Here is a 23,037-nt window from a genome sequence, read left to right on the forward strand (position 1 = left end):
GTTAAATTTTATTTTGCACAAAGATAACTGCAGACAGCCAAATAAGCAGTAAGAGGGAACGATACGATAAATTAGAAAGATAGATGAGAAAGTGCAGTATAAATATAAACGATAAACGAGAAGGATGATTGTATGAAGTATGATATTACCAAGAAGGAGATGATGAGAGAAGAATGCAAAGAAATAAAATAGTGACATCGCCAGCGTGACAGCCACAGGGAAAGAGTTATTCGTAATATACCGGCAGATGGTAGGTGATGATGGTCTGTGCTCCTTGAATAGGCCGAATTTGTATATCCTGAGTCTGGTACGCGTCCAAATTCACATACACATAAAACGCGACTTGCAGTTCGTCCGTGATAGCTAATGCGCGGGGATATTAGCCTAAGAACCCTCGTAACCTGATCCAACCCATTCGCCGTATCCTTACCACAAATGACATTTTCAGGCTCGAGGTGATAAGAAGTGAGAAAATGAACAAAATCCTCGGTTGCAATACGGACGCTGGCGAACCGATCCGGTTCCCAGGTGGATTCATGACCCTCTAATATTAAATGATGGTCGGTTACAGCATGGTTCAAAATAAAAGAGGAGGTACATGGTTTACCTAAACGAGGGTTTTCCAGTTGCTTATATACTGACTCGCATCGCGCCAAATCCGTATCCATACTCAGTTTAAACACGCCACTCATGTTGGCTGAGATGGTCACGAATTTACCCAACGACTTTAATCGATCCGCCACCGGTTTCAATGCATGTAAACTAGGCATCAAAATATAAGCCTACATATAGTCGGTTAAGGGGTTAAAAAAAGAAATCGGATCGCTCATATTGTGGCAATGCTGTGCTTTACGTGAGGGGTGGCTAGTACGGTAGGCTCTCGAATGGCGTTCATCTGTTGCGGAGGAAGGATTTTGACACTAATCTCCTGACCCATGGATCCGGTGGATCCGGCTCTATTCTGTCATACGATCACATTTAATGTCATGACTTGCGTTATTGCAGAAAAGCAAATAAGTCATGCATGACCACACTTACCTCGGATGTCATTTGCCAGTCTAAAATGGGTTGATTTCCCTTTCTGCGCAATTGTAAGCGAATGTCTGTGGCTTGCTGCGGCGCTTTCGATGCACGTAAAAGCGCGTCCACTTGGATCACCATATTGATCTCGTTGTTATACGAACTTTCAATGCGGTATGAAGAGAATAAAGAAGGCTTATCCATAGGATATTATGAAGGTTAGCCACTGCTTTCGATCGCGCAACAAACCGAGATTTTGTATTTACCGGGTTCACTTTACTGCGAGACGTGACAAACCAGAACAAGCCGAGCCGCGATTAGTCTCTAGGACGGTAGACATAACAAGAGTAATGCCACTTACATCCAGGCTTGAATGCCGCCGTCAAATTCGCGATACTTGATAAAGCGAACAGTATCCATGGAAAAGGAAACGATACATGACGGTCCCAGCTTCTCCAAAGTCTGTGCAATTTCTAAACGTGAATGGATCAGCGAACACAATCAAACAGGTATGGCGACCATGGGGCGGTATTACTAAACAGTCCAACAGGATTATTCACTGTTGTTCGAAACTTCATGGCGAGAACAGTAAAAAAAGAAGGATAAGTATATAATGCATACTCGTACCTTACACAGGCACAAGAGCTGTGACAGGTTTCTTGATCACGATTTTTAAACACCGCGCCGACATGCTCATCCAGATGAAGCGACAAAGTCAAAAAGTTACAAGTCAACGGCACTGCATTACCGTCTCAATACATTCAACCCATTTGATTGACGCTTCTTTGGATTCCCATGTACTTTCACAGCAAACATACTAAAGAATACAGTAACACAAGGTCCATAATAATGCGTTTGAGTCACTTGCGGCCAACCTAAACGTGTGTATTTTTGTCTATTTGACATTTAGCAAAAACTTGCCCCTGCCACATGAATTGAACATAAAGTATGGTTTGCTTAGAAAAGACTGCAAGAAGATTACTAACTAAAATACAAATACACATATTACAAACTACAAAAATAAAATGGTCGGGAAAAAAGATTAAAGACGATGCCACGGGAAGTAATCCAGGTGAAGCCAAGCTGAGGAGGACGCGTAAGCGTTACCGATGAAAAAGGAAGCCACACCACCGATGATGCCCTTTGACGACAAAAACCGGATTGGCCACATTTGGTGCGCGAATAAAGTTGAAAGATTTGGAGGGAAGGATGACTTGCTAGGGCGAAAAGAAAACCGGAGAGAAAACCAAAAGCTAAAGAAAGGATAGAGAAAAAAGAACGTGAGTTTTTTCTTGTCGAAAAACGGATAGTCACATCACACAAAACGTACCTTTTTGATATTTAATCGACTTGACCGGTTACAGATACACGCGGGATAAACCATTGTCTGGATGATTGGATGATGGATGCGGATGACGGACGCGAGGGGATGCAATGATAGTGAGAGTTTTTCAGATAAACAGAAGATAGAGCAGAAATTGGGGACAAAAATATATAGAGTTCCCATGGATGAAACAATAGTCACCTTATTGATGCATGAATGATGAGCTACACAGATCGAAGCATACTATGTAAAACGGCACACGTATTACTGGCAAAGTCAAATTAAATGATGCTACAGAAAGCTCTCCCCTTCCATTGAACTTTTCCATAACCTCCACCCAACATCTTTGAATGAATAAATAACACCAAGCGAAGTAGATGCCAAATCCATATGATGAAAAGGAACACCATGTGACTGGTTTTTAGCTCGCAAATTTTGGCGTGCGGCGACTGATTTTTAGTTTGGCAAGAACTCCATTAAAACATTAGAGATATACCCGGACAATGTGTAAACATGTTTTGAACGCACAGGTACATGATGCTTCATCTTTCCATCAAGATGAAGGAGTAAGACTGAAAATTTATTCTTTTTTTTTTTGAATGTAGGTGGCGATTCGTGCGCAGTGTTGTCGACGATGGTTCGATTGTGCCGAATGTCACGCTGAAGTATCGGATCATCCGCTCCGAAAGACAGACGAAATGGTGTTTGCTTGCAAAAAGTGCAAAAAAGTTTTCCGTAAAGACATGACGTAGGTCCTCTTTTGTTTGTCTCGGCGGATATGAGGTGGTGTGTTTAACCAATGGCTTGATTTTTAATCTGCAGTGACTATGAAGACGAAGACGAATTCTGTCCCCACTGTGATAATCACTATGTCATTGACGCTGTCACACCCGAAGCACAGCTCAAGATTGAAACGGAAGATTTACGGAAAGACGCAAGGTGTGTGCACGCCCAAAAGTGTTTTTGCGCCTACGGTGGTTATTTTTCTGATGCATAATGTCTTTTTTAGGGTGGTGCGAGATTTACGTGTCAAGCAGGAAACAGGTCCTACGAGTATGTTTGATGTCGATGCTTCGGATATGATAGGATAGATAAATCCCATCCCCCCAAGTCGGGTTGTTGATTGTTTTTGTTGATTCATTTATTCCCATGGTTTTTAATCATGGTGATGAAAAAAAAAAAAAATTACCCTCTTTATTCTTATTGTTTCCCGTTTACTGGCCTGTCGTTTCCATCGATGACTTTGATTTTTTTCCCAGTGGCCCGTGACACAAGGCACCCAAAAACCCGCATCAAATGACGAGATTCATGACACCCTTGTTTCTTGTTTTGTTTTCTTTCTCTTTTTGCAGCAATAACATGATCGCTATGATGTTTTATTTTTGTCGTAAGAGAAATATCCATTCTTGGATGACAAAGAAAAGCGTTTTGGAAAACGACCCACGTCTCGCTTCCATTGTTTCTTGTGAAAGGGCGTGATCGGACGCGTCTTACTTTAAAACAGAATCCGAACGGAGTTTTCGGATCGCACTAGATATGGATATGATACAAAAGACATTTGCGCGCATTATAATACGGTGAATATGAGCTGGAATTATCGATACTTTTTTTTGTTGTCATTTTGTGGATAAGCGAATGACGCAAATGAAGGAAAAAAATAAATATGTATATATAAAGTGTATGTAGCTATACATACGTGTATACAAAATAGACAGAACATACATTATCTACGCGTATGTCCGGTTCATGTTGCTTTGAATTTGTGTGTGTGTATATGTGTGAGTGGGTTAGGGGTGGAATGCTGGTGGGAGGTGGAGAAACAAAAACAGAAAAAAGAAGGAAATCTGCGTATGATAGGCGGGTAATAAAAAAAACAGTTGAGGAAAAAAGAGAGATGGCGGAGGAAAAAGATGAAGTAGAAAAAAAAATAGATAACATCGGGACGCTTGAAAGAAATCGAACGAAAGAAAACGAAGTCATCGTTTTTTTTACGCGTCGGGCTTCATGGTGGTTCGGAATCCACGTATTTTCTGGCATTCATTTCGTAGATTTTCTGATTTTCGCGATTCCCATTCACCCATGGCGATAAACATACGCGAGTAACGTAAACATAACTCTTCACGGAAATTGCTGTAAAGTTTACGATTGTACTGACGCTAGAAAAGGTACGAAGAGAAAAAAAAAATACCGTATGAGGCTCAGATGCCCGACGATCATCCCGCGTTGCTATAATACGTTACCTCCTTTCTGCGAGCATCCTCGGGATACACGTGGGTTTGATGGATAAGGAAATCGTCAGGCAGGACCCAATACTCGATACCGCTCAGATAGATTTCGTACAGACAGGCGGCTTTGTTGGCTCCGTAACCGATGAATCGTTCGTCGCACCAAGGAGTACCTTCCTTCTTGTAGATGATGTAGGGTTCATACGAAAAGTTGTAATCTTCGACCTTGTACAATTCCGAAGTTTGGTACCACTTTGTGTAATTGGTGGATCCATGGCCCTTCAGCCAAGATTTGTGGAACATGTCGAGTTTCTCATTCGCGACTTGGTCCAATAAACCGGATTTCGTGGTAGGGAAGGTTTGCCAATCAAGACCGTCCTCCTGGACCACGTATTCAAAAGCGGGCACCACCAACGCCGTGTTGCCTGATCTCAGCATGTCCATGATTTTCGGGTTGTTACGAATGCGCTGACGGAAGTTCGTACATAAATGGAAATCCACATCCAACATCATGATATAATCCGTACGTGCAAAGAATTTGGCCACATTTCTCCACATATTGAATTGACGGTCAAACTGATCGACGATCAAGTGAATATCCACGTAACGGCGCATATCCGGATTGTCTTTGTAAAGTGTACGTAATTCATTAATCACGTTCTCCTTATCCTCGTTATCATTGACGTGAATCGCCGCCGAGATCGGGCCTGAAAAATATAAAGTAAAAAATAAAATATATATGACGATCAGTTACGCGCCAGGTAAAAGAGAACCGTGTCTCCAAGAAGCGAGGCGAACCATGCTTTTTCCTGTTTTCAACTTACCTTTGTAGTGAGTAGCTAAGCGACTAAGGACTTTGAAACGATTTTGAGTCACCAACGTGGCCATGGTAATATCTTCTTTGTCGAATGATGTTTCTGCTTTAAAGTAGTAAGGTCTGAGATTTGAAGGCCCCATGGCGTCGGAGAACACTTTGGACATCAAGAACGACCGAGACATGTATTGCGTGAAATCTATCCCGATCCAACCCAGAAAAAAGAAAAAAGAAGAACAGAACAAAAAAAAAAAAGGTAAGACTGGTCAGTTCCCGTTCACGTTGATCAAAAAGGTTATGTAAGCGCGGGGTTTATCTACCTTTATCATTTTCTGCGACATCGGTAGTATGGGACAGTTTCTCGGGGTATGTGACCGCATTCTCCAGAGGCGGTGCCTCGAAGACCAATTCATCACCGGCTCGAGGGTAGATGCCTTCGTTGGCCATGACACGACGAGCTCCGTGGGATGAGTAAAAGTGGCTGACTGTATACATGAGTGATAACAGTGCGTAACCAATAAGTGCGTATTTGGCAATCCTCGTAAATGTTTGTGATTTATCTGTCCTCATGGTATCTTGTAATAATAAAAAAGAAAAAGAATGAAAGAGAACAAGAACAAAAAATGCGTTGAAGAGAAAACTGACTGAATAAAAGAAAAAAGTTATAAATATATCAAGTCAGTCGGAAAAGTTATTTACGATTCCAAAAGAAAAAAAAAATAAATAAAAAAAAGAAAGGTCAGTTGTTGGAAACCAAAAAAAAAAAAAAAAAAAAAAGGTCCAAATCCCCAAGATATTTATATAGTCGCCATCGTAGATTGGGTCCTGACTACAAAAAAAAATAAAAACTCAATATAGTGCTCAATTCTTCCAGGTTACACAAGCCAAAATTTTGGACCATGTCACCATGATAGCATATCGTTATGTCGACGTTTCCATCGTTCTATAGTTTTTATTTCTTCTTTTTCTTTAACAAGCAAACATGTGAATGACGCATCATCCTTTCAACCTTGAAATTTTTTTATATAACCTTTTTTCCCCCCTTTTTCTTTATCCCCGTTTTCACCCACACAAAAAGTACGATTGGACGAGTGTCATTTTATTCGCTTATGGTTGGTTGTTCTTTTTTTTGCTGAGCGGAGTTGAATAGGGTCACACAAGACAACAAGTTTGAGCAAGCAAAAAGCAACTACTCACGTCATCTCCAAGATTTGTTCGGATGTAAGTTGTTCAACCCGCTTATTGGCCGATTAGCTGGTGTCCGCCATTCTGCACTACTCCATTAATGAATGTTCATTAAATCCGACATGCACGCCAACGACAGGGCGATCGAGAACCTTTTTTTTTTCTTCTAGCTTCTCGATTGGATGGTGCGGCCAATCACATTAACGGTGTGAACGGCCACCGTTCCTTTTCAACTTTTTGGCACTAATGAAATAAATATAGAAAACACAAAATGCCACAATAAAAAAAGAAGCAATCCCAAAAAAAATTGAACAGGACGTCATATTTTTACGACGGGCCGAACAAGAAAGAAATGGGGAGGAAATACCTTATTGACTTCCAATTCCGACCAATTCTGCGGCTTCGTCAGAGCTTACTGCTGTGCGGGCCTTGTTTCTTCTCTTCCGTCTCAATTTCCACCTCACTTGGCACGGTTTTTATTTTACCTCTTTTCTTCCATCCCATCTTTTCTCGACTAAAATCTTTCCTCATGCCTGGTTATCAATCTTTTCCGGTGCTTAATCAGCAGTTTATAGTCGATAGAAAATATCAGTTCATCCGCGAGATGGGCCAAGGAGCCTACGGCGTTGTATGGTAAAATATAAATTTCTATATCTGTCGCCCTTACGACCACTGCAAGATCGATGGGTGAGATGAAAAAAATCTAATGGGGACTTGGATGAAATAGTGCTGCCAGAGATTCCGAATCAGGAGAACAGGTGGCTATCAAAAAGGTACGTTCCAAGTTTTCTTTACAAGTTGGCACTTTCGAGATGAAATTACCATAGTTCTTTGGTGCAACATACTCACGGGTGAACGTAGGTTTGCCGGATATTTGAAAAAACCATTCTGGCCAAGCGAGCATTACGTGAAGTCAAGCTCTTGAAACATTTCAATGGACATGAAAATGTAAGTGCTTTTGGTACAACGCTCGAATGTATTCAAGCAAGTGTTTTTTGACGGGTGCAAAATGGTATTGGATTAAATCAGATCACTTCCATTATCGATATGGACATTGTCAATCTACAAGATTTCAACGAGATGTAAGTTCAGCATGATGAATTGGAAAAAAAAAAGGTTTTGGGCATTATTCGGTCGTGCATGTTCGCTTAAACGGATGTCGTCTAGTTATCTTGTACAAGAGCTGATGGAAGCCGATCTCCATCAGATTATTCGATCGGGCCAACCTTTGACAGATGCCCACTTTCAATACTTTGTATACCAAATTTGTCGCGGTCTTAAATATATCCACAGTGCCAACGTAAGTTCTTCATCTCTCTTTCGTGGTTTTTTATTTTTTTTTTATCTCCTCTTTTTTAACCGTCTATTTATAGGTATTGCATCGAGACTTGAAGCCTGGTAAGCTATAAAAAAATTAGAAACCGATCCCAGACGGGTCAATGGATGGATAATGGAACGGCCTGCTTACGTTGTATGGTTTTCCATCAGGCAACCTTCTTGTGAATGCTGATTGTGAATTAAAGGTAACGGTTTTTATTTCATCTGTCGTCCACAAAATGAGTGAAGATTTCGAGCGGTGTGGTATTCATTGGTTCTCTTTTTTTGGGATAGATTTGTGATTTTGGTTTGGCAAGAGGATATTCTGCCAGTCCCGAAGGCAATGCTGGATTCATGACGGAATATGTTGCGACACGATGGTACAGAGCACCCGAGATTATGTTGAGTTTCCAAAATTATACCAAAGCCATCGATATGTGGTCAGTGGGATGCATTTTCGCCGAAATGCTCGGTGGCAAGCCCCTCTTTAAAGGCCGTGATTATGTCGATCAGTTGAACCAGATCTTGGGTATTCTTGGTACGCCCGATGAAGAGACCTTGCAGCGCGTCGGCAGTGACAGAGCTCAGGTGTATATCCGCAGTCTCCCGAGAATGCCTCGAATTCCGTTCGAAAACCTGTATCCTCGAGCCAACCCGCTGGCTATTGATCTTTTGAATAAGCTGCTCGCCTTTGACCCGGCCAAGCGTATCACCGTCGAGGAAGCCTTGGCCCATCCTTACCTCAGTGCTTATCATGATGAAGATGATGAACCCACTCATCCTCATCACTTTGATTTCTCCTTTGAAGTCGTCGAATCTATAGAAGATATGCGCAGTAAGTGTACAGAAGTTTAAGAAGAAAAAGGGAGGAAGGTGATCCCGCACACATCAGTGAACTGATCCCGTCGTTTTCCTTTTTTAGAAATGATTGCGCAGGAAGTTATGTCTTACAAGGCACACAAGGAAGGCGGACTGCAACCTCAGCCGACGGGAGCGAATCTGCGAAGGAAGGAAAGTTTATGTGCTCAAGATCGCGAAACCTTGGAACGAAGCAAAGATGCTGCTGCGCAAGCCAAAGCGTCGTCCATGCCTGAATCAGCACATCAGTCCGTAGCCGCCGCCGCTGTTCCCGGTCACAACTATGCAATGGAAGTCGATGAATTGGAACGAGAATTGAGTGGGGCCGTTTAGAAACGGATGTTTTCCTTTTTACCTTTTTTCTTGGAATCAACTCCATGGCGAATACCAAAAACCACACAACGTCGTAAATAAAAAATGCAATACATTTGATAAATATCATGAAACACAAAAGCCGAGATAAGTAATTCATACATGAAGAAAAATATTGAACAAGAAAGAAAAAAAAAAAAAAAGAGAGAGAAAGAGAGATTAATAATATGACAAGGTCCTCATATCTTGTCGAATTCTAGTTTACAAAATACAAAAAAAAAAAAAAAGATCTATTGGCTCTTCTTCTCCTGTTGTTGTTGTTGTTGTTGTTGCTGTTGTGGTGCGGTATGGACATCAGATAATCTTTCGGTCGTGGAAGTCTCATGTGCCACTCGTGGAACGGTTTGTCGGCTGACCATCTGTTCGAGAGGTTCAAACATGCGATCCACCACTGTTTCCACTGGATGATCAAAGAGGAACGGAAGGAATGGCACCACACCCAAACCCAAAAATGTGGGGCCCCACGTTCTCAACTTGGCGTTCTTCACATTGGTGAACATCTTGGCACTATGCTTCACCACCGAATGAATGGTAAACATTGGTAGAGCCATCGACGCAATCGATTGAAAAACACCACGTTTCACCATCAACGTTCCAACCACAGCCGAGTCCTTGAATGGAAATAACAACAAAAAGACGGTTAACAATCAGCGGCCTCTTATTGTTACTGCAAAAAAAAAAAAAAAAAAAAAAAAAAAAAAATGACGATTTCTCTTACCTTGCCAGCATGTACAGCTTTGTAACCTTCATAAGCAACATCCAAACCGAGGTAAGCCCAACTGACACCGTAAGCGGCCTTGACAATCAAGGGCGAAACAATGGGACGAAATGCTTCACCGACATCCGATGTGTAAGCAAGGTATCGTGATGTTGCCGTGATCGCCGTACGAATACGAGCTGTATACGCCAGATATCTTGCCTTGGTATCCAACGAATCATAATCACCCTCTGTAAGGTGCTTGGTCACTTCGGCTGGTGTATTGGATTGGGGAGACGTCATGCTGGTGTAATATGAATAAATAAATAAAAAGAAAAACGACACAAAAGGCATCAAAATTGTAATATATGAACTGGAATTTCCAACTCAGCTATTCGTGACGGCTGATTTTGACAATGGAATCCAGGGCTCGTCGATCTCGGGTGAATAAAATAGCAGCGACACGTTACACGAAGGTCAAACTCGGAATGGTTGGATGATTCATCCATTACCCGCTTTTGAAAGAAAAAGATAAGACCTTTCTTATCACGAAATCTGAAATCTGCGTTTTTTTTTATCTTGGTACCCAAAACGAATGCTTCCCTCGAGGTGAGTTTATGCATCCTCGACATCTCTCTAGAATGTGGGAGCTGGATGGAAATAAACAAAACAATATAAAAGAAAGGAACCGAGATGGTTCAGCAAAGAAAATATGTGATATCTTGAAAATTATGATGCAAAACATAGGAGATGGCTAGAAAGGAAAATGCGTGTAGGTAGCAACGAATTTGAACGACGCAACAGAGCACCATCGTAATTCTTTGGACTACTGACCGGATATTAGTTGCGTCAAGTCCGATCAGCGTAAAACTAGATAGTGGGCCAAAAGGTTTGTGTGAAAGAACATACATGTGTAAATTTATCCAAGTTCGCCGTGTATCTCATGGTATGCAAAATATTACAGCGGCAGCACCATCAATAAATGAAGCGATTTTGTAGATCACATGATCTACACCAACTTATCAGGACCTGCTAATTCTTTTTGCACCTATTTTCTTATCTTTCAACCATGCCTCGCTACCCACTTTCACGGTAACAGGCGAAAGAATCAGCAGCAAGATGCCGTTTGCGCCAGTTGTGATCAAACAGAGCATCGTCGTCATCCAAATAAAATGTGGGTAGAGCCCCTTTTTGAAGAAAGGCTGTTGTCGATGTCGATCTGGGTGTTCTGTAGCATCATTTAGTTTGGTTTTTCTGTCAATTATACTTTTTATGCCCTTTCATTCTCTTCAGTTTTCGATGATCGAGTGATACATGGAGCAGATATGCTTCGATCTATGAATTCATGCATCAGTAGGGTGGCTATCGTTTCATCCATGGGAAATCCACATATTATTGTCTTCAATGTTTTCTTGACGACATTGGAATCAATCAAAGAGCTTACTAACTCATTTTTTTTTTCAATATCCAACATATCCACACATCTTTGTAGATCTATCATAACCTTGGGCGGGACAGGACGGAGGAGGTCAATAAGCGCTGCTTTGTTCATTAAACGTGTTTCATGGTATGCCAGAATCCTGACATTAATACACCAAAGTTCCATCAAGAGTCTCGCCCAGGTTATGCCGTATTGCGTTAGGCTTTTTGTCTGACGAATGTCACTCAATGTAAGAGTGTGACATCCCAGTAGCAGGTGGCATCCATTGCACAGCGGGTGTACGGCTTGTTAGAGATAGAATAAAAATAAATAAAAAAGATGTTCTACCAACGGACTGACCAAAGTTCTCCAACAGCTTCATAGGCCACAATATTATACCAGCTGCCTCGTATGTAAAAGCACCATAAAGCACTTCCAGGCAATTGCCCTATCGACGAATAATGAGTACAGTAGATGTTTCTGGAAGCTTTTTCTGGAAAGATGGCCAGACGTGTCATAAAATCCATATTGATACAGAATCCTATTTTTTTCTTGTCACCAATGCATGTCGCGCGCTCTTGCATGACCTTTTATGCGAAATACCGCCTTGATCATGGAATACCAAAGCATAACGCGTGGCGTTCATTTCAAAAGACTGGAGAATGGAATTTTTCTTGGTTAACGGTGCGAATCATCGAAACGTCGAGACCAGCCAATTCCATTTAAGCGTCTTTGGTTAAGAAAGGTGGTACTATTTATCTTGGAAATTGGATTGATTGAGCAAATCAAAAAAAAAAAAAAAAAAAAAAATACTATAGCCAATACAATATGCTGTATGCAGTAGATTTACGGTATGTACGAATGTATATTATTTACACATGTTTGCCCACTTCATTGGACAAACAACAAACAGTAACATGTCATACAAACAAGTCGCTGTATCAGCTGGTTTGTTGTTTTTTGACCAGACGCATCTCGGATATTCAGATCATCTCACTCAACTCCGGTGAGAAAAAAATAATATAGATCTTGAAAATGCAAGAAGTGCACTGTCAGACCGAGTTCGGGATTTAAATCGCCGGAGACGTGTTACCATGCAAGGTTTCAAGAACCATGGAGATTGCTCCTGAAGTTTCAGTCCTTTTGAGAAATCCAACATCTGTTTCGGACAAGGACACCGTTAAAGCATGCCGCATTTTCAAGCCTAAAAAAAAAGGTTTGCAAGTCAGTTAAATGTTGTGTAAACGGAGTGAAAGGGAGATTGAAAAACCCACCTTGGTTTTTCTGTATTGGGTTCTTTTTCCTTTCTGTTATTTTTTTTTTTATTTTCTTCTCCAGTTTTCTATAGCTATGGCTGCCTTTTTCCAGCTGAAGCTTCTTTATATCTTACTGTATTCTCTTTATGGTTCTGCCTTGGCTTATATATCCCTTTTCTATGATGGCGTACTTCATCTCACTCGCAATGAGATTGGCTTTCTTCTCTCCATTGCGCCATTTGTCCAAGTGTTTGCCTGTCCTCTGTGGACATTTGTCGCCGATCGAAAACCCGCTGCGCATGGTTTTTTGATGGCCGGTTTAGCCTGTATTGGAGGTGGATGCGTACTTGTTCTACCATTGCTGCCGTGCCTCGGTTTGGAAAATCCACTTGCCCTGACAGCCGCTTTAGCGTTTGGATTTGCCTTTTTCGGAAGTCCGGTATGCGCGCTGGTGGACAGCGCCGTACTCAAGATACTAGCGGACCAACGGGCGATATACGGTGAGTCCATGGTGAATTTATAAGGAAGCCAAGGAATCTGGCCGTTGACGCAATAAAAAAAAACAATACAGGGAATCAGCGGATGTGGGGTTCGCTTTCCAATGGTCTGCATATATTGACTGTGGGGTTTGTGATTTCCCAATTTGGCATCAACACGGCGTTTCTGGTTTTTGGCCTCGGATTAGTCGGTTTTATTCTGTTATCGCTGTGCATACGTATTGAAGCTGCTTCCACTGAAGACACCGAAGCGGTGCGGCCTCTTTTGAGCAATATGGACCCTACGCGGTCTCGATTCGGCTACAAACCTGCCATGATTACTCAATCTCGTCGTTCCTCGTCCGCCGACTCGGTTGTACAACACTATGCATCGTTTCGTCGCGGAAGCCTGGTGAGTCACGCCAATACGGTTTACGTGGATGACAGAGACGATGGTCGGTTCAGTGCCCTTTTACGTCTGTCGACGACGACCACGGCAGCCTTGGATGCTCAACTGGAAGCCGAGGCCTATGTATCGCAAATGAACACCCCTGTGCCACCCCTTGGGTTGGCCCTGTCTCAGATTCCTACCGTTGATACCTCCCTGGCCGTTTTGGCCACGCTCCAGTTGCCGACGACCACTGAATCCGAGGGATCGATGCTGCGTTCCTGGCGTGTCTGGAGTTTTTTCATTACCGTGTTCCTCTATGGCATTGCATTTTCTATGATCAACCAGTTTCTCTTTTTGATCTTGCACAATGATCTCGATATGTCTTCTTCTTTGATTGGTTGGACCGGGCCTCTGGGTGGATTGGCGGAAATGTTGACGTTTTGGATCTCCAAGCAGGTAAAATACCACCACGATGCATCGCTGGAGACGTTTGACTTTTGGACTGACTCCAGATCCAACTAGCTGTTTGAGAGATTCAGTGTCGTTGCACTGATGACAATGGCACATCTAACGTTTATGATTCGTGGTCTTGTTTACATCACCGTGATCCCAGGCGAAACGATTTCTCAGTGTCTCTGTTTAGCCATGCAGCTGTTCAACGGTAAAAGCGCACATGGAAAAACCGTGCGGTAATGCGCGCAACTCGTAGATGGTCGATTGATCCACCGAAATCCATTCCTTTTGTTTAGGTTTATCCTACGCTCTCCTGTGGTCTACGAGTGTCTTTGAAGTCGACACATTATTCCCCGGGGATCAGCGAGCCATTGCGCAAGGCATTCTGGCCGCATTAAACTATGGATTGGGGTATGGTGTTGGATGTTTGGCAGGCGGGTTTTTGTATGAAAATTACGGGTATGTGTGGTTGGTCCAAGTAGCGGTGGCCGTTACTGCTGTCAGTCTTGTCGTCTTTATTTTGGGTCATCTTCGTCACTCTTGAATTTTCTCTGTTATCATTTTTTTAAAATGTTATCATACGCGTTCTATCCCTTGTGCTTTGATATAATAACCGGGTCGCAGAACAATGATCTTTCACGTTTTGTAGTTACAAAAAGTAAATCCAACAGGAAGGGCCCTTATATTACATTTTGGGGCATCAAATAAAAGCAACTCAGTGATGATCAGTGAGTGTGGATTCGCATTATATACTGTGGTTACAAGGTAACACCTTCCGCTCTATTCTAGCGTGTGAAACTTGTTGTCATGGAATTTTCTCCTAGCAAATTTTTCCAATGCCAAGAAGTAACGCTTCAATAAAGATAAAAACGATTTTCATTGTCCAATGCTGCAGTTCAGTAATGATTACCAACAATATTTTTTTATTTTATTTTATTTTATTTTTCAGAAAACAGGATGAAATTTTCACATTTCAAACATTTGTCAGCCATGACGAAATAAGGTTTGGATCTGACATCGAGCTTTTTAGTTAGTTGGGTTTTGCTAAATGCACATAGTGTTTGCACATAAAAAATAAAATTGGTTAATCTTTGCTGATGTCATTCAATTTAAAACTTAACTCGAATTGACTTATCAACCCAGACCTAGCCTGGTCTGCACCAGGAGGCTAGTCGACGAGGCTTTCGTCGTCAAGCGCAGCTTGTGCGCGTCGTTGGAGGGAAGCCGGTCTTGAATCGGTCTGGTAACCGGAGTTGATATATGCTGCGAGGATTCTTCTCATATTGACGGCAGCGTTGATATCGCGGTCCCAAATCCAGAATAACCAATGATGTAGTCATTATATTGTCAAAGTATTCCGGACTCCTTGCTTACCAGTGCATTGGCATCGTTATTCGCCGACTTGCACTGGGGGCACAGTCGAATCGGGTAAATAACGCTTTGCCAAGATCGGCCTACTTGATTGTGTCAGTACCACCCCTTAACTTCAATAAAGTCTTCAACTTGCCTGCGGGTCTGCTTTGACGGCATTATGATGAATAGCAAAGAATATTGCCGTCATCATCCAAACAACGTCCTCTTCGCCTTTTGTCAAAATTTTTCAGTCGGCAATACTTCTTCCTATTGCCACTGCACTGTCAGCTTGATAATACAATGTGCAAATTCGTTATGACTCACTTATGCTTGCACACAGGTATCTGTGGGTCTCGTACTTCGACCGTCTCACAGTCGCAACGGCTGCATACCTTGCTCGTCCGATATTCATCAACGCAAATAACCACTGCCTTCCGGGCAAGAACCTTGCGAAAACCCTGGAGACTTTTGCATGAGCAATGTCTTCTGGAGTATATCATTTTACCATCGTGCCGTACCTTGATTGGAACTGGGGCATGTTTTTTCATGGGCTTCAGGTCTGCATCCCCAAATGCGACTTTGGCTGCACCCTCTGGCCTCCGCTCATTTCTTCGAGCGTTTTTCCTTCTTCGATGACGTGATTTTCGAGAGTTTTTATAAACCCATTGACAAGGCTATTAAATCACAACGTTCATTACTACATGTTGAGAAGATGTGAAATATCATCAACTTACAATTTTTGGCTCGGCAGGATCCCCGAGCAAGGTGTCCGCCATTTTATCTAGCACCATTTGCCTTTGCGAGTGCAGCGCACGTTTTTCCCGGTGGCGGAATGTGCAATTGAATGTATGCACCTAAAGGATGAAATTAATCGCTTAACATACAGAACACTTCTTTTGGCGCTTCCATTGCTTCTGATGATTACGAGCGATAGCCTCGATATACTTCTTAAACGCATCCATCGTGAAGACAGAGGGTGGCGCTTCCTTGATTTCGTCATAGCATGGCTGTATGTTTGCTTGTTTTCTATTTTTCAATTCTATCTGGGTTGTCCAACGGAACATACTGCTCTGCCTAAACATATCGAATGATCGGTTACATATTTGCAGTTATTCTTGTATATATCCAATGGCGGTACTTACTGGTATACACGATTGGTAATCTGTAAACATGGTTACTTCGTTCTTCCTCCAAATGCAGGTTGGTGTCCGTGTCACAGCTTGTTATGACTGAGCGCTGGCCTATCGTATCATCAATCAGTTGTATGCGAGTTGGTATCATGAGTATCAATACTTACCGGGATCAATACCGATGACACGCGCAGCAGGGTTCAAGCCAGTCGGCTCTTTTTTTAAATGATATAAACCTCTGGTCCAATTGATCACGTTGGGCCGTCTAGGGAAAAAAATGAAACGCCTTCTTGGAGGAGGGGTACGGCGCTAATGATAGATGGGGAAGATCATCTGAATAATGGGCAATACACCTTCAATTGCAAGAACTTACTCCGGTCCCACCGTTTAACGAACTTCACGCTCGTCATAACACCATCTGTCTCCATGACGTTGGCGAACTGGGTATGCTTTGTTGTACCGACTGTTTATTGTCAAAAAAAAAAGTCGCAAGTTAGTCTCTTTTCAACGTATTGCTGTATCAATCGCAGCCTTTTACCTGGTTCCACCTGCAAATAGCGCAACCGTTTTGGGCAAATTTTGTCAATGTTATAAATTGCTTCCCACAGGTCTTGCTTATATTATTGGTCTCGGTAGGACCTTTCAAACAAGGCTTTGGTATAAACTGTATACGTGACTCCGTTCTGGATTTTAAACCCTTTTCGTACTATAGACGATTGCTTAGCGTAATTCACAGAGTTTTTCCACACGATCTTCACGAACCGTCGAACCGTCAAACCGTGAGGAGCAGGATATCCGGACATCCAGGCTTCGTTAAGAAAATCAAACAAGCCGTTTCCCACCAATCGCACGTAGGCTGCAATGTTCGGTTAGTTGTCTACTGAAATATATGCAATGGGGCCATACAATACCTTACCGACTCGGTCCAATGAGAGGGAAAGGAGAGACCACTGTTTAGCCCCCAACTTGTGCGCCTTCTGTAAGAGCCATGCTGAGTACCGAATTAAGTTGGCTGGCATCCTTGTATCCGTTTGTTCTTCTATGGTGGCAGCGCTTAAACCGGCAACTAACGGTTGCGTTCATTCAGGTTTTCCCTACATAAGCATTTTTGTTGGTTCCGATCATGTATTCAATATACACTTTCAAACTTACTGGTAAAAGTAACTGAATAGCGGCAGTGCCGCCGGCAACGCGGTTCCAGTCATTGGCATCATATGGCTAACACCATATTGCTTTTGCTTCAGGGGTCAACAGCCCGTTTGTGAAACGAGCTATGTCATTCAGCTCATTTTGCGTCATTTGTATGCGCACAACTTGGCAATAGCCTCACCGCCTATGTCTCTTTTTCAGAATCTCGATGGCCCATCATGACTACTTTTTATCTTACCCAGCTTTTTTGCGCTCTCAGAAAGCGTAACGCCGTGGCGCTTACTGTAAGCAATGAAGAACGTCTCCCAGACGCGGGACAAATAACGCGGTACATTCAATTTTAAATGCTTGATTACAAGTCAGCACGTGAAGAAGCGCAAGATTGCTGCATTTCGCTTAAGGTTCGTATATTCTTCGGATAGTCTTCGCAAAAGTTGCTATTTTGGGAAAATCATCAATAAATTCAGATGGATTCTTGCTATAGGCTATCTACAATATAGAGGCGTCTTACGCGGTAGCTGGCGAACTCGGGTCGTAGGGTTGTTGCCAACTTATTTTACGAGTTTGCAAGTATTTAAAATTTCTTATCGTTAGCGGGATGAAACACCGTCCCGTAGCGGCATCATGGTAAGGTCGAGTGTGAGTACGGTGTAGAGTCGAATGATAGAGGGAAGAAGAGATGTGGATTTAAAAAGGACGCGTTTGTCATGCTCGATGCCAGGTCAGTCACACAGACACAGTTGACCATTTTTTTTGTCATGATTCACCATGCACCCAATCGCCATTAAATTGCAAGCTGAGTCAAAATTGTGCTACCGATGACTGAAAAATATGCTCTTGCTATGGCTCTATTAGCTTGTCATAATGGCTTTATGTATACGCTTGAGATTGAGCTTTATTCAAGCTTCAACAATCCATCCATCTTAGGCTTGCTTAGATTGGAAAATCACAGGGTTGACAAAGAAGAGAAAGGACTAAATTATGCTAAAATGCAAGCAGCTTCTCTCTGTTTCCGTGCATATGATAGCACTAAACCTTTCATTCCCTTGGTAAATACAGCAACCAACAACATGATGTACGGGATCTGATAATGATATGTTAACTATCGATCATCGATAGTGCAGCAACAACTAGACGGTTCAATGTTTACACTAGTGCTACAATATTTAATTGGGCGAATGGGATAATGAGAAAGGGAATAACCTCCTTTTTTTCTGCTACAGTAGCTGGATTTTTAGAAGAAAAGCTACTAATATGTTTTGATTATTGCAGTTCTTCTCTTCAGCTGACAACCTCTGCAGTAATGCCAGAAAACGCTTCTTCGCAGCTTTCTTTGCAAAGTGAATGCTCACAACTGATGGTCACTAGAACGTAGTGCATTCATCTATCAGTCGCAAGTCAATCTCTCGGGTGTTTATCCTGAACAGATGGAAACTGTGGATTTCAGGCGATCGCACATAGCGTTAAAAGCAGTGGACAGTGTTGGCAGCTGGTCAATCAGATATGCTGGATCATTTGAAGGATAAATTGGACTTTTATATTAGTATCGGCAAGGATGCTGTCAAAAAACTCACTACAACACTGAACAGCACTGATGCATCTCAGCGGCTTCAGGCTTTGTGGTTTATGATTCCTGACTGTGCTTTAATTGCATGCAGCACTTACAACGTTGCTATTGCCACTTATAGTGAGCAGCAAAGCATCTTGTTTGTACCATTTTTCTCTCCCTTCTTCCGCTCGTGACTATAAAACCAACACACAGAACCAAGCTCCCGCCACTATTCATCGCTTATGAAGACATGTGTAAAAGCTTCTTATGATCTAACCGATTATAAGCTTCTTTTCATATAATTTGTAAGCGTTGCCCACTAAAATTGATCTATAACCTCTCGAGTAACATAATATATCGTAGCTGGTTTTGAGAATAAAAATAATTCAACGCAATACTGTTACTGTCAGGTCCGGATCATGCATAAAAGTCGCGAAATGCACATGAGCTACGTCAACCAAAAAAAAAAAAAATGGAAATTTAAGTGATGTCAAAACTTTTGGCACACTAAACTAATAACCTATTAGCACAATTTATTGGAGCACAATGGCACAGAATTTGGCACAACAATTTGGCACACAATTGTATTTTGGCGCATTTGACCCAGTTGGATGCCACAAAACGGATATTTGATTTGGTTTGTTTCCGAAAGATGGAGCAGACCTAATAAAATAAACGGATCACAATAAAGCAACAACACACATTGATATACTGACCTGTTAATTCAAAGTGGGCTCATACACCTGCAAACCGTTATGTTGCCAATGTCCGACATTCCATCACGCTTTCAAACTGAAGGGGGAAACGGCAACATCGAAAGGGGAAGCCACAGGTATGTCCTCCTTGTCGTTCCCAAGGGCGCAATAGCGGGCGAAGGGCAAGCGTGAACAGCGTACATGGTTCCGTTTAGACTTTCTAGTTGGATGCAAACCAGCTTTAGGTTGAAAGAAGCAGATACTGGGTCAAAAAAAAAAGCATCACAGCACAAAATAGCAACACAAATTGATTGGCACATCTTCAAACACGGTTTTGCCAGACTGCAACACTCCATCACACCTTATCATGAAGGACAAATGGCAACACGGAGAGAAAAAAAAAAGAAAGGGTTCTCACGTTTTTGTTTTGTTCTTGCAGCGATATTATCTGGCCAATGAACGGCGGTCTTGTCATTCACTTACTCTCCCACTAAAAAAAAAAAAAAAAAAAAAAAAAAAAAACGAAATCGGACAACTGGAATGTATTCGATGCATACAAGTCATACAGAAGCAAAAATAATTCGCCTGCACAGTCTGTGTGGCAATTATTGAAACAGGATCTCCTGGAAATCGCTCAAACATTGATGGTAACACAAACCATTTAGTCCACAAGATACCCCTCACAATCAAGAAGACTTCTTGAAACTTCTCGAGTGCACAAGTGCCTGCTTACAGTTGGATATGATGAAGTATCGCAACGCCTCCTCAATGACCTTCAAACGACGCCAAGTGTTTGCCATCCAGGCGATTGGCGACAAGACCAATCTTTTGGCAACCAAGTTTGACGGCATACGAATCACGTGCATTGAGATCCGATCGGCTGTGGTGCCTACTGACTGGGGAGATCGCTTTCACTGGGTCAGAGTTTTTGAGCTGCTGATGAAGTTGAAGGTAAAACAACCACGATACAAAATGTCTCACCGGGGAACCATTATTGTATTTTAGGAAATGTGCCTAGAGCAAGAGCATGCCACAAAAGCTTTGCAAAAAGAGCAAGTGGGACTTGTCATCATCAACAAAGACGACCAAGTCAAGCAGATGTGTTACCCCCGTCTCAACTTACTCTGATACAAATTTGTACTTACATCCTATCCACAACCTTAAGTTGTTTTCTCTATCATTGATAAAAGGCAAAATCGGTGGGAATGTCATCATTCTGAAATGTATTATATATGATTTATCATGGCCTTTGGCAAATTTCCAAAACATCATGTAGTACAGATACTGTATCTGGATTTTGCTGTTTGTCAAGCACAATAATTTGTAGAAGCTTCCATGTCTGAAAACAGCAAATCAATGCCGTACAAGAGCGACATGTAGGTTGCTCAATGGCGTGTTGAAGGTTCCTGATATTGTGCTGCTTGTAAATCGAAAAGTATGTTAACATGCACAGGCGACGGGGAATACAAAGCTTCATGCTGATTTTCTTTTCATCTTCATTGGGCATCTAATTCCTATGTATTCACTGCTGGGAAGACAGTGGTGACAAATATATCCACCGTTTTCGTTGTTTGTAGTACTGTATCTGGGACTTTGTCACGCTGGCAAATGTCAAGAAACTGCTGGCCACCAACCTTCCTTTTTTTTTTTTTTTTTTTTTTTTTTTTTTTGGCAAGGAATCCATCAAATCCGAAACAATCGTGACAAAATACATAAGGATCTTGGTAACGTTGAACGACGCGATCGATGGAAATCAAGACAGAGTGCGTAGCTGTGTTCTGCGGGTTGGTCATTGATGGCTGCCGATAAAGCATTTAGACATCCTCTTAAAACACAGAACAAAAAATAGTTTTATTATACGACTCTTCTTTCTTTAACCCTTTTTTCATCAACAGTATACAGTAACATAGAGACCGCTTATCTAAACAATCCGCAATTCTGGCAGCAGAATAAAGACAAAATCCTTGATAATCTTCAATAAGGATACTACGGGTGGCATCTGCAATTCGTGACGTGAGGGTTTCTTCTTGAAGCAACTTCTCCCGTTTGAGTTTGCTCTTGCAAATGGACCAGAATTGTTCAATAGGATTTAGCTCTGGTGAATACGGAGGCAGATAAACACATTGGTATCCACGGTTTCAATAGATTTGGCAATATTTGATGCTGTGTCTATGGGGGCATTGTCCATGACGTTGAAGCTGCCTTTCATTTTTGGATGCCTGTCTAGAATATCTATCGTGTTGCTCATAAAATTGTGATAGTGCATTGTGACAGTCCCAGTTGATATCTTCATGCCAGCTGACCCTGTAGCTTTTCGTTTTTTTGAAGGAGCCTGTGGCCGACGTACTTTAATATTGATGGCACCAAGAGCAGAAATTGCACCTAAAATTGTTGTTGTCTTTGCTCTTGTTTGAGATACTATCACCTCTGCTCTAGTGCCTTTTTCGGACCACGCGTTGTTTCGTTTGAGATTAATATGAAAGGCTGATTCATCGACGAAAATACAATTTTTGACGAAATCCATTTTTGTTGTGCTCCAGCGGATTGCCCACTCGTACCTTGCTTGTATCATTTCCGGTTCGTTTCGTTTTTCCGAATGCATGTGGGCCTGACTACAGTTCTTGGTTACAAAATTATACAGAGCAGTCGTTGACAAGATAAGCCTTCAAAATTGCTCGTCAAATCTTCCATCATCGCATCCAATGGGGCTAAAGGGTTGGCATCCACAAACTTGATCAGATGCTCTTTATGAACATTATTTAAAATTGGAGGTCTGCCACCTGTGCGATTTGACGTATTTGGTTTTATTTCATCATTAGGGCATTTTTGATCTTTTTCCAACCAATTGTACCCAGTGCGCCTAGGAATCCCCAACTGCTTTGCCGTCTTACCAGCTGTGAGGTTTTTCACAAGAAAAAAGAAATCTTCTTTTTGCTTATCGCTGTAGTCCGCATATGTCCCCCGTTTAGTAGGATCAATGGGTTTGTCTATCGATTTGTCTGACCTTGCTGTATTGTTGACCTTTTCTTGCTCTGGTGGTTTTAAGGCCATATATCTGTCATAATTGGTTATTGGATAGTTTTCTTCGTCAACATCCATGTCCAATACATGATGTCCTGACTCGTCAACAGCATTTCCAAACCCATCTTCATATGCAAATGCCATATTTAGTGACAAGAATTATAAAAAAAAAACCTGTGCCAATGTGTTTGAATAAAAATGAGCCAATTTATTTTGAAAATGTGTGCTAATTTGTTTTTGGTAAGTGTGCCAAAGTGAACTTTCATTTTTGTGCCAATTGGTTTCGGGGGGATTGTGTCAAAAGTTTGTGAAAAAAGTGCATGTGCAAATCT

The 23,037-nt window shown here is 41.9% G+C and overlaps 10 protein-coding genes across 10 annotated transcripts; 5 read left to right on the top strand and 5 right to left on the bottom strand.

Annotated features, from left to right (window-relative positions):
* Positions 1-79: 79 nt before the first annotated feature.
* Positions 80-1,639, bottom strand: BYT42DRAFT_201620 (checkpoint protein Hus1/Mec3). Its single transcript, XM_051562523.1, has 8 exons — positions 1,556-1,639; positions 1,382-1,493; positions 1,287-1,299; positions 1,039-1,215; positions 854-961; positions 608-782; positions 431-544; positions 80-363 (listed from the first exon to the last, which is right to left on the bottom strand). Exons 1-8 carry the CDS (start codon positions 1,596-1,598, stop codon positions 227-229), a joined length of 879 nt encoding a protein of 292 aa, XP_051427558.1. The 5' UTR covers positions 1,599-1,639; the 3' UTR covers positions 80-226.
* A 1,119-nt stretch (positions 1,640-2,758) lies between these two features.
* On the top strand, positions 2,759-3,761 carry BYT42DRAFT_557500 (uncharacterized protein). The gene is made up of 4 exons (XM_051566900.1): positions 2,759-2,874; positions 2,950-3,092; positions 3,167-3,283; positions 3,354-3,761. Exons 1-4 carry the CDS (start codon positions 2,848-2,850, stop codon positions 3,433-3,435), a joined length of 369 nt encoding a protein of 122 aa, XP_051427559.1. The 5' UTR covers positions 2,759-2,847; the 3' UTR covers positions 3,436-3,761.
* A 571-nt stretch (positions 3,762-4,332) lies between these two features.
* BYT42DRAFT_490637 (glycosyl-transferase for dystroglycan-domain-containing protein) lies at positions 4,333-5,526 on the bottom strand (the record flags this gene model as incomplete). Its single annotated transcript, XM_051564014.1, has 3 exons — positions 4,333-4,500; positions 4,585-5,276; positions 5,394-5,526. The coding sequence occupies 3 exons, from the start codon at positions 5,524-5,526 to the stop codon at positions 4,333-4,335; spliced, it is 993 nt and encodes a 330-aa protein (XP_051427560.1).
* Positions 5,527-6,208: 682 nt separating this feature from the next.
* BYT42DRAFT_557508 (uncharacterized protein) lies at positions 6,209-6,868 on the top strand (the record flags this gene model as incomplete). The annotated part of the gene is made up of 1 exon (XM_051566901.1): positions 6,209-6,868. A coding segment is annotated over exon 1 (158 nt), but the record flags the coding sequence as incomplete, so codon positions are not given.
* Positions 6,869-6,880: 12 nt separating this feature from the next.
* Positions 6,881-9,341, top strand: BYT42DRAFT_557514 (kinase-like domain-containing protein). Its single transcript, XM_051566902.1, has 9 exons — positions 6,881-7,201; positions 7,296-7,341; positions 7,430-7,516; positions 7,598-7,650; positions 7,736-7,868; positions 7,942-7,966; positions 8,057-8,091; positions 8,180-8,720; positions 8,808-9,341. The coding sequence occupies exons 1-9, from the start codon at positions 6,921-6,923 to the stop codon at positions 9,074-9,076; spliced, it is 1,470 nt and encodes a 489-aa protein (XP_051427562.1). The 5' UTR covers positions 6,881-6,920; the 3' UTR covers positions 9,077-9,341.
* Positions 9,328-10,131, bottom strand: BYT42DRAFT_509732 (mitochondrial 18 KDa protein-domain-containing protein). The gene is made up of 2 exons (XM_051565136.1): positions 9,834-10,131; positions 9,328-9,726 (listed from the first exon to the last, which is right to left on the bottom strand). The coding sequence occupies exons 1-2, from the start codon at positions 10,113-10,115 to the stop codon at positions 9,346-9,348; spliced, it is 663 nt and encodes a 220-aa protein (XP_051427563.1). The 5' UTR covers positions 10,116-10,131; the 3' UTR covers positions 9,328-9,345.
* Positions 10,132-12,384: 2,253 nt separating this feature from the next.
* On the top strand, positions 12,385-14,597 carry BYT42DRAFT_557520 (major facilitator superfamily domain-containing protein). The gene is made up of 4 exons (XM_051566903.1): positions 12,385-12,988; positions 13,060-13,811; positions 13,878-14,016; positions 14,105-14,597. The coding sequence occupies exons 1-4, from the start codon at positions 12,466-12,468 to the stop codon at positions 14,350-14,352; spliced, it is 1,662 nt and encodes a 553-aa protein (XP_051427564.1). The 5' UTR covers positions 12,385-12,465; the 3' UTR covers positions 14,353-14,597.
* A 700-nt stretch (positions 14,598-15,297) lies between these two features.
* On the bottom strand, positions 15,298-16,227 carry BYT42DRAFT_201974 (uncharacterized protein). The gene is made up of 5 exons (XM_051562524.1): positions 16,074-16,227; positions 15,896-16,015; positions 15,680-15,835; positions 15,486-15,607; positions 15,298-15,428 (listed from the first exon to the last, which is right to left on the bottom strand). Exons 2-5 carry the CDS (start codon positions 15,950-15,952, stop codon positions 15,338-15,340), a joined length of 426 nt encoding a protein of 141 aa, XP_051427565.1. The 5' UTR covers positions 15,953-16,015; positions 16,074-16,227; the 3' UTR covers positions 15,298-15,337.
* A 3,367-nt stretch (positions 16,228-19,594) lies between these two features.
* On the top strand, positions 19,595-20,886 carry BYT42DRAFT_602413 (uncharacterized protein). Its single transcript, XM_051571050.1, has 3 exons — positions 19,595-19,821; positions 20,350-20,635; positions 20,690-20,886. Exons 1-3 carry the CDS (start codon positions 19,745-19,747, stop codon positions 20,810-20,812), a joined length of 486 nt encoding a protein of 161 aa, XP_051427566.1. The 5' UTR covers positions 19,595-19,744; the 3' UTR covers positions 20,813-20,886.
* A 1,017-nt stretch (positions 20,887-21,903) lies between these two features.
* BYT42DRAFT_201995 (uncharacterized protein) lies at positions 21,904-22,865 on the bottom strand. The gene has a single exon (XM_051562525.1). It carries the CDS (start codon positions 22,847-22,849, stop codon positions 22,310-22,312), a length of 540 nt encoding a protein of 179 aa, XP_051427567.1. The 5' UTR covers positions 22,850-22,865; the 3' UTR covers positions 21,904-22,309.
* Positions 22,866-23,037: the final 172 nt, after the last annotated feature.

This window comes from Radiomyces spectabilis (assembly GCF_025331425.1).
Source record: "Radiomyces spectabilis strain NRRL 2753 chromosome Unknown BYT42scaffold_2, whole genome shotgun sequence".
Classification (NCBI taxonomy): domain Eukaryota; kingdom Fungi; phylum Mucoromycota; class Mucoromycetes; order Mucorales; family Radiomycetaceae; genus Radiomyces; species Radiomyces spectabilis.